Source organism: Maylandia zebra, linkage group LG10 (genome assembly GCF_041146795.1).
Source record: "Maylandia zebra isolate NMK-2024a linkage group LG10, Mzebra_GT3a, whole genome shotgun sequence".
Classification (NCBI taxonomy): Eukaryota; Metazoa; Chordata; class Actinopteri; order Cichliformes; family Cichlidae; genus Maylandia; species Maylandia zebra.
Window position 1 is genome coordinate 3,120,404 of NC_135176.1, and position 9,555 is coordinate 3,129,958.

Sequence of the window (9,555 nt, forward strand, 5' to 3'; positions counted from 1 at the left end):
GTTGTGTTATTCAAAGGCTGCTTGAACAAAAGAGGCACTCTAGTGCAGGCTTTTTTTAGAATCATTTATCTCTTGTATTTTACTTTTATTCTACTTGTTCTGCTACCCTACATTCCTAAGAATTTGATTCCAAGTTAAAATACAAATTGTATTCTTTTCTGTTGTGGAATTTTATTATAATATGACCAACTGTGTTTCAGTTAGCTAAAAATCACGGGTCATTTACTCACCAGAGGGTTGGTGGTTTGATCCCAGGCTCCTCCAGTCTACATGCCAAATATCTTTGGGCAAGATACTAACCCCATGTTGCCCCCTGATGCATCCATTGGAGTGTGAATTCGAGTGAATGTCAGATAGAAGCACTAAAAACCTTAGATAATGTGCTTGTGTGAATGGGTATGATCGGGTGAATGCACCAGATGTAGAAAGCACTTTGAGTACTCAGTGAGAGTAGAAAAGCGCTATATAAGAACCAGTCCATTTACCATTTAAAGTCCTTTAATTTTTTATTTTTTATTTTTTTAAATCGACAGTGCACCATATAATCCTACGGAGCCCCGCAGGGGACATGGGAGAAAAAAAAGATTAAGACGGACTTTTGCGAGATCTCGCAAAACAAACTCGGGATCTCGCAAAACTTTTGCGAGATCTCGCAAAACAAACTCGGGATCTCGCAAAACTTTTGCGAGATCTCACAAAAGTTGAATTCCAACAATGGCGGCAGCTACTTAGTTGTAATATTACTCTTTCTGGGTCACAAAATACACTTTTAAGATATTTTGAGGCGTGAATGTAGTTGGTTGGCTTCGAGCTGGCGGCCTCCGAAGAATGCGGCTAAAACTTTGGCGAGATCTCGCAAAACTTTTGCGAGATCCTGAGTTTGTTTTGCGAGATCTCGCAAAAGTCCGTCTTAATTTTTTTTTTTCTCCCATGTCCCCTGCGGGGCTCCGTATAATCCGGTGCGCCTTATGTATGAATTCTGGTTGTGCTTACTGACCTCAAACCGATTTTATGTGGTACAAAGCGCTCAAAAATCTGTCAAAAAACATTTTAGTACGACTTTGCTAAACTACGAAGCCACAGGCTTAATGGATTGTCGGAGCATTATGACTACTGTAGTCAGGAGCCTCGCAGAGTAATCTGGGTCCTAAACTCCGTCCATTTCAGGTCCCAAAGTCAAACAAACACTGCGGCATCAGTGAGAGTTAAAAACTGTCTAAATTCTTTCATCTTTAATAAAATGATCAGTGTTGCTGCTTTACCAGGTGTAACAATTAAGTTTAACATCCAGGCATCCATGAAAACAGAATTTAGTAAATTTAATGGAGTTAGAAGTTAGCAGGAAGTTAGCTCGCTAGCTTCCACCTAAACATGATATAGCATGTTCTGAATGAGAGATTTCTGAAAAAATTCAAACGTACAGCTCTGCTATCACTTCAAACATAAATGAAGACAGAAAACTAAACAGCAGTGGCGTTTGTAGGGTTACTGAAGTTGGGCTAGCTGGTATATAATGATGTGCAACATGATCGCTAGCGACACAGCTATGTTAGCATAACATAAACACAGTGAAGCTGGAGGATGAACGCTAACTTTTTTCCACTCGATAAAAGTTAACGTGAGGGTTCCTGATGGTTAGGGACAAATGCAATCGCATGGCAGAATGCTGTAAACGGACCAAACTTCAGTCAGGAGAACAACTGAGATAATCCATCCACAATACGAGGTTAGTCATTAATATACTGCAACAACACGGGAATAGAGCAGCTGCGACAGAATTCAGTATTAATGATTCAATGGTACGGAAGTGGAGGAAGCAAGAAGAATGAGTTGAGTAAAGTTTGACTTATATGACTGCTTTGTTTGCTTAATGCACCTTATAATCCGGTGCGCTTTATGGTCCGAAAAATACGATACTATTACTTGAGTAAAGAAGCAGTTCTTCAACTTTTGCAGGAAGATCTGTACTTATACTTGAGTTACCAGTGTGTGTACTTTATCCACCTATGGTTGTAACATTGTAACACAACAGTAACACATTTAAAATGTGCTTATTGATGATGTCAATTTATTTTTACTGTACTCCATTTGACCTTTTGTGTACATAAATAGGTCAAAACACAACAACAACAATTAGCGAACGGAAAAATTAAATAATGAGTGTGACATAAATAAAACAAAATAAAAAGTTATGGTAAAGCTTAATAAAGTTAACATAACAATAACAGTATTAAGTACATACGCTGCTGTTAACTTTTTAACAATAAAATTAAATATCCAAAAATATATTGACACAGTTACTCTTCTTTCTTTTCTTTTTTTTTACTGTGCCTTAGCATTCAAAATCTTTTCTAGTATTTGGTGCAGGGCAAGAAGTAGCTGTTCCTCAGCACACGGTACAGCCTCCCGCTCCACATGGCGTACTCAAACATTTGTGGTCCACTGTAGAGGTAGGTGTACCCTGCAGAACAGAGATGCTACATGTTAGTGCTGCATAACAGACCAGAGGGATTTTTAAACATGTTAAAATAGCAATCATTCATTACATGTAAACTCAAAAGATAAAAACAGAAATATCAAAAACAGAAATCATTGTCTCGTTTCAATGGTCTTCAAGCCTGAATTGCTGCTCACCTCCTTGCTGCAGAGCTGCAGTCACTTTGGAGGTCATTCCCAAGAAGGTCTCATCCACCTGTTTGGGGAATCCCTTATCCATCTTCTTTGTGGCCTCATTATAACTGGGAAAAGAAAAATGTATTTAGATTCATCTAACATTTGTAATACAACTTGTAAGCTGCTGTATGAAAATCAGTTGCCTAATTTTCTCAGGTCTTAGTGGAACACACCTGTAGTATTCACTGCCTACAAAGAACAGAGTCTTCCCACTTTGTTCGTCATAGAGGGCCGCATCAACTTTCTTCACTTTTTTAGGCAGACCAAAGCTGGATATTGATTTAGGATAGCCACTTACAAGATCATAGCCGCTGAAAGCCCACACCTGCTGATCTGTGAACAAATAAGAAGTAGACTTTATAGTAAAGCTATGTAAAGGCACAAAAATGCTGACTTCAAAGGAGTGCTGCATTAGGTGGACACTGAGAAAGCATACCTTTAAAAAGTAAGACACGGTCTGATTGTTGGCTCTCATAAGCAGCATCAATGTCAACAGGGGCATCGGGCCAGAAATTTGTGATGAGAGTTTGCTGAGGTGTGTTGCTCTGAGGGTGGTTGCGCCAGAAGAATCTGTGAAGACACACAGAAAATGTACATTAATGTAAATGATCAGTCAGCAAATCTCAGTAGCTCAGGTATTCATGCATTTATTTTGTGATACCTGTCCTTGAAGAAGAGCATCTCTCCTCGCAGTGTGGCAACAGCATCCAAAACCATCGTTGAATCACAGGCATCAGGAGTAGTGGGGGCTGTAGGTCCAGGTACAATGATATCCTCATTTGGACCTGGAGGTAATTTAATAAATATCACACTGTTGTAAGTTGTAAAATTATTTATGCACAGGCTCTTCTAAGATTTTGGTCAACTCAAATATTTTTAATTGAATAAAACCAAAAAAAGAATTTAGCACTCACCATAGAGGGACTGGATGCCATTAACGTCATCCCGGGGAAGAACATAGGTGTCAGGGTTACTGTATGAGTACACTGGGTACATGAGAGCACCGGGGTCATTGGAGTGAGACAAGCCCAGAGAGTGACCAAATTCATGGGCAGCAACCATAAAGAGGACGTAGCCTGAAGTAGAAAACACAGAATGACAATTGGTTACAGCTAAGGATAACTCAGGTCGCACACTACAGAGTAATAATTTGGACACCACAGTTCATAAAAGTAAACAAACTTACCCGTGTTTGAGCGGAACGTGAACGTTTCATCTTCATCAAAATGGGCATCCCCTCCAATGCCATCACCGGGAGCAAATGCGTGGGCGAGAGTGCCATCAGGGCCATCAAAGGGGTAATAATCACCATGTGCTGTTAGAAGATAGTAGTTTCAGGGTTGGCCAAACAAAACACAGACACTAAAAAAGCTTAGTATTCCTGACTGATAGGTGGGATGATCCTGTCTTGTGCAATAATACAATAAAAACGTTCAGTGATTATATTACTTAGTGTGTTTTTAGACTCACCCCGGCGACCAAAGGAGATCATAATATCAGCAATGCCGCTGTAGATCCTTGTGAACCTCAGTGGAGTGACTTTGGCCCACACCTGCAGAGCTTTGTCTATGGAGTCATCCACCTCTGCCACAGACATGTCAGGTGTGTAGTTCTCTATCCTGCAGAGCACAACAATATCCAAGAAAATCATTAGTGTGGTCACATTTTCTCACGTTGTGTGTTATGTTGTGTCTTTAGATCATTCACCTGTATGTGAGGCTGTTTTTCTGCCATTTAGCGTTGTTATCAAAAGTGGAGAAACGAGCGACCTGTTCATCGGGAACCCCACAGCGGGGCTTCTTCATCATGGCCAAAGTGTCAGCATCCAGAGACCCGGTGATCTGGAGACCAAAGAATCTCTGCATCTCAGCCAGCTTCTTGTTCAGCGGGCTGATGCCCCTTCTGACAGCTGGACCCTCCTCCTCTGTGAGGTTGAAGAATTTCTTCAGGTAGTTCTGGAAGAGAGAAATATTCAGAGCTTTACACTCAAATATCTGTCAGCATGTTTAAGCTCAAGAAACAAGACAAATAACAACATGGGATGGACAATTAAAATAATCACAACGTTTGTCCACTCTAGCCTATGCCAAAAAATAAAAAACAGCCAAGTACACATACCTTTGCAAAACTTTCATCTTGCCCAGTAATCTGAGATACTGGCATGCAGTAAACTGCCACTGCCAGGCCAAGCAGAATGCTCAGAGTCAAAGTCTTCATGCTTCCTCGTTGTGTGCAACTTGTGTCTCAGTGCTGTGAGAAGCTGTTATATAGGCTGGAGTTTGGATGTGTTGAGTAACTACCTGCCGTCAGTGACTAACGAAATGCTCCTTTTATGGTGAAGAGGGGAACTCTGGCTTTGATTGCTCATGACGGTGTTACATGTACAAAAAACCCCAAAACACTGATGTTGAATCATTGTTGCAGTTTGCAGAGGAAATTGTTCATGAGATAATTAGAACAGCCCCAACATCTGTAATTATCAGATTTTAGTTCATTTGATTTTTATTCAGATCTGACTTCCATATCCCACAGTGTGAAGAAAATCAAATTGATTTAATGATTTTATGAAGCTCACAGAAGCTCAGCTTTCAACTTTATGAAAGTTCTAGAAATAAAATTAAAACTATTCCTATTTTCAAGCTCTTGTGCAGAATTGACTTTATAGCTGATTTAAAGCAGATTTAAACATATTTGAGGATTTTCTTTGTGTGTATTTGTTCCAGAATTATTACTATTTTTATCACTTTATTGTAATTTAGTTTCCAGAGCTAGTTTCCTTCTTAGCTGTAATTATTTAAAAATTATTTTCTCAGTGGTAAATGGCCTGTATTTGTATAGCGCTTTACTTAGTCCCTAAGGACCCCAAAGCCCTTTACACTACATTCAGTCATTCACCCATTCACACACACACACATTCACACATGGTATTTGGTATCTGGACTTAATAAGCTCAGAACAGTTATCACAGTTAGATGTTCTTGTCACATTAAACACTTTCACCTGTGTTTTCTTGTAATGGATGTGTTAACATAAATTTAATATTCTGTCAAAGACTCAATAGAGGAATTGAAAGTGTTTTTTTTACTATGAACACTTTGGTTTTTGCACGATCCAACATGATTCCAAATGAAAAGAAGTATTTTGCCAGGAACTGGTCATGACATTGTCAACATTTCTATTATAAAAAAATTCAAGTCAGTTTATTCTACACATTCAATAGTGCCCAACCGCACAAAGTTTTGGAAACTGAAACTTTTTTTTTCTGTGAGTCGACTGCAGGTGGGTGTTTTCCACCTTACCTGTAATTATCTCCAAACACTTTGTGTCAGTGTTATAGGAAAACTACATTTCTGTCAGTGTTACACAATACTGGACACAGGGATGAAGAGTTTTGACTTTATAAAGTAACGTTCAGCCTCAGGTAAATTAGGCAACAGCAGTAAAAAGACACACACACACACACACACACACACACACACACACACACAAACACACACACACACGCACGCACGCACGCACGCACACACACACACACACACACACACACACACACACACACACACACACAAACACACACACGCACGCACGCACGCACGCACGCACGCACGCACGCACACACACACAGTGAATATGTTTCAACATAAAAGCAAAGATGTTTTTTAATCAGGAAAATATCAAATTTTCTTTGCTAAGTAAAAAATAAATCCCTCTGATGGAACGACACGAGCTTAAAATAAATGTTACGTTTGGCTGAATAGCTCTATATCACATGTTGATGTTTGTATAGAGAGATTTAAAATTAAAATTAGCAGCAAAATTAGATTAAAACACACATTTCAAATCATGAAAACTGTACAAATTCCAATGTTACATCACTGTATTACACACTGAGGTAAGACTAACCACACACTAACCACTTCTCTATTTTCTGTTCGATACATTGTGGTTATTACTGGACGTAAAAGTTTGTGTATGCATGCACAGCACCGTCAAGCTCCAAGGAAAGCATTACTTCACTTATCTCCTCTCTGTCACTGTTTCATTGCCTTCCTTCACTTCACATTCCAGCAGCTCATTAACACGACTGATGGAGTGCACACGTTTGAAGTTGGAGTCGTATTTGTAGTCCACGTTTCCTTTGAAGAAGTGCACAGATCCTGTGGGGAAATCAATATTCATTTAGAATTTGAAACTTAAAATGTATTGTGGCAAACTGTGTTTGCTGTATGGGGCAAGGACTGTCTGTGTACAGTGCATTCAAAAGTATTCATAATGAAAAGGTTTAAGTACCTTGGATAGTACTGCCTTGGTTATAAACCTTTATACCTTACATTTTACTCTATGTCTATATGCAAGTATTTTCCAATCACAGTTAGTGAAGATATTCTATTAATCTGAGAGTCAAACAGCAAAGGAGCAGAAAACTATGAAGTGTTAGTGTAAATGTACTGTAAATTTTGTTGGATTGAATTTCTTTTTATGAGAAATTGACATTTTAAAGGGCTCTAAAAGAAAAGTGATGTAAGTACCATCATAGAAGACAGCAGCATCTATAGGCGTTGGGATCTCTGGCCACTGCTCCTCAACAGACATTGGTGATCCCTCCATCAACCTTTGTTCCTCGTTGTATCTACATTATCACATATAATAATAAAATATAATAGTGATTTTAGAAAAGCAGAGATTAATGTCAGTATTTTCTTGTTTATGGATGACAACATTTCCATGGGAAGTGTGATAAACTACATGACTACTTTACTTAAAGCACCGTTTTGATGACAAATAGTCAAGTTGGTGACAACAGTTGATTCTGCAACCACTTGTACAAGAGATGTGTAATTTTGTATTACATCAAAGCGTAAGCAGGAAGCCTGTCTGGTTTAGACTGGTTCTCACGCAATGATGTTCTGTTTCTATGTGTGAAATAATAACAGCACTCACACATAGCCATACAAAATTCTTTAAAGTAAATTTTACTTATTTTTTTTAAAGTTTTCAACAGAAGAGGACAGTCTGGATCTCATATATCTGATTGCTCTTTCATCTACTATCAGGAACACCCATCTATGTAAGATGCCAACAGTGGAAATAGTTTCCTGTCATCTCATTGCATAAAGGTGATTCCAGTACATAAACATGTCTCACACCTCTCCATCTACATCAGTCAGTAAAGATTAAATGAAATGGTTAAAGATCAGACAAGTCTTGCTACAGCCACGATCAAAAGTTTAAGACCACTTGTGAAATGACAAAAAAAATCATACTTTGCATATTTCAGTTTAAGCGTTGTTTTCAATAAATTACACGCTCAAAAAATGTTTTGTCTCACTCCCATTTCTTCTTGCTGCATGCTGAAGCTCCACTAGGAGCCTTATTAAGATCCAACTGTGCAAAATATGATTTTTTGCCATTTTACAAGTGGTCTTAAACTTTTGATCGTGGCTGTATATTGTTTTTAACTATTTTATGTATGGTGATCTTTCACGTTTTGAAGTAGGTAGGTGGTCAGCATAAAGACTGAAAACCGGACTAAAGAGCTTTATGATCTTACATACCTCCAACACTCATCACCAGTGAAGAACACAGTATAGCCCTCATCTCTGAAGTGAAGAGCAGCATCTACAGATTTTATTCTGGAAGGGAAGCCCAAGGTTGAGATGCTTCTAGGGAATCCTTCCTCAAGCTTTAACTGCCTCAGCATCCAGTACTGATTACCTGAAACAAAAACACTATAATAACACATGTACACATGTATTTTAATCTACTGCCAGACACTAAACCGATGGGTTTGTAGATTTTTTTTTACCCCTTTTTGTGTCTTTACCTTTAAAAAACACAACAACATTTTCCCACGTATTCTCGTAAACGGCATCCAAGTTGGCCGGTACAGTGTCTGGCCAAAGACTGCTAATCAAGGAGACACGCGTTTCCTCAAATTCAGGATGTTTGCGCCACATAAACCTGAAAAGCAGGAAGGCTATCTCAAATGAATATTCAGTTTTTCAGTTCAGTTTTCCTGTAATCCTCGGACCAAAGAAACACACTGAGAGAATTATGTCCAAGACTGCACAGATTTACATACCTGTCTTTGAAAAACAAAACTTCCTGGTGTAGTTCTGTTACTGCATCAAAGGACAAATACGGATCACATTTTGTAGGTGTTTTTGGAGGAGGCCTTTTTGAGGTCAGTGACGTAAAATTGGGATTGACTCCTGTACACAGCAGAGAGGAATAGAAAAGGACACTTGATTACCCCTGAAAATAAAATATTGTAAATATCTTTTTTTAAAGGAAGAAAGAAAACAAAGAAAAAGGAAACAAGAATAAAAAGAAAATTACTTGAAATGTTTGTTTTACTGTTTCTGTCATATGTTTTACACCATGATGTCATTTTGCCATAATGATTTCAATCCGTTGTTCTTTAACCAAATTGTATTTAATCTTATAAGAAAACAAAATAAAACAATTGTTGTAATTGTCTAATAATGTCTAAAACTAATAACAATAATAATAATAATGAGGATTAAAAAATACTTAAACTATTGAAAAGAAACAGAATAATCTGAAATATAAGATATGAACGGATATTAAATAACTGATGGTGGCCAGTTTATAATGGTTTTGAGCAAATCAATATCACTGCAAGTTTTTGTTACACATAACAAAATTAAGCTTATGTGTGATTTCACTAAGGAAGATCTGTAATCACTGATCTGGCTGCTTTACTGGGTGATGAGCTTCTTTTCTGTTGTTTACATGTCTACAGCTTTCCCACACTGTCAATCTCAATATTCATGTTCTTAATCTAATCCAATCATCTTCTTGCCTGCCTCCTTCGAGCCAATCAACCTCTGCTTTTAGACCCTCTTTCTTACAACCCAC

At 38.2% G+C, this 9,555-nt stretch overlaps 2 protein-coding genes across 2 annotated transcripts; both read right to left on the reverse strand.

The window, feature by feature from the left end:
• Nucleotides 1–2,039: 2,039 nt before the first annotated feature.
• LOC106674904 (collagenase 3) lies at nucleotides 2,040–4,922 on the reverse strand. The gene is made up of 10 exons (XM_024804021.2): nucleotides 4,792–4,922; nucleotides 4,381–4,628; nucleotides 4,144–4,292; nucleotides 3,860–3,988; nucleotides 3,588–3,749; nucleotides 3,335–3,458; nucleotides 3,110–3,243; nucleotides 2,847–3,006; nucleotides 2,635–2,738; nucleotides 2,040–2,461 (listed from the first exon to the last, which is right to left on the reverse strand). Exons 1-10 carry the CDS (start codon nucleotides 4,888–4,890, stop codon nucleotides 2,352–2,354), a joined length of 1,419 nt encoding a protein of 472 aa, XP_024659789.2. The 5' UTR covers nucleotides 4,891–4,922; the 3' UTR covers nucleotides 2,040–2,351.
• A 1,528-nt stretch (nucleotides 4,923–6,450) lies between these two features.
• On the reverse strand, nucleotides 6,451–8,563 carry LOC143420757 (matrix metalloproteinase-18-like). Its single transcript, XM_076888905.1, has 4 exons — nucleotides 8,498–8,563; nucleotides 8,229–8,388; nucleotides 7,203–7,303; nucleotides 6,451–6,830 (listed from the first exon to the last, which is right to left on the reverse strand). Exons 2-4 carry the CDS (start codon nucleotides 8,372–8,374, stop codon nucleotides 6,691–6,693), a joined length of 387 nt encoding a protein of 128 aa, XP_076745020.1. The 5' UTR covers nucleotides 8,375–8,388; nucleotides 8,498–8,563; the 3' UTR covers nucleotides 6,451–6,690.
• Between the last annotated feature and the right edge of the window lie 992 nt (nucleotides 8,564–9,555).

Excerpts from the sequence above, each read along its gene's own strand:
- LOC106674904 (XM_024804021.2), bottom strand. The coding sequence starts at position 4,890 with ATGAAGACTTTGACTCTGAGCATTCTGCTTGGCCTGGCAGTGGCAGTT. Across the intron at positions 3,989-4,143 it reads GATCTCCTTTGGTCGCCGGG|CACATGGTGATTATTACCCC; the intron begins GTGAGTCTAAAA and ends ATCTTCTAACAG. Across the intron at positions 3,750-3,859 it reads CACGTTCCGCTCAAACACGG|GCTACGTCCTCTTTATGGTT; the intron begins GTAAGTTTGTTT and ends TTTCTACTTCAG.
- LOC143420757 (XM_076888905.1), bottom strand. The coding sequence starts at position 8,374 with ATGCTGAGGCAGTTAAAGCTTGAGGAAGGATTCCCTAGAAGCATCTCA. Across the intron at positions 7,304-8,228 it reads ACTGGTGATGAGTGTTGGAG|ATACAACGAGGAACAAAGGT; the intron begins GTATGTAAGATC and ends GTGATAATGTAG. Across the intron at positions 6,831-7,202 it reads TGCTGCTGTCTTCTATGATG|GATCTGTGCACTTCTTCAAA; the intron begins GTACTTACATCA and ends ATTTCCCCACAG.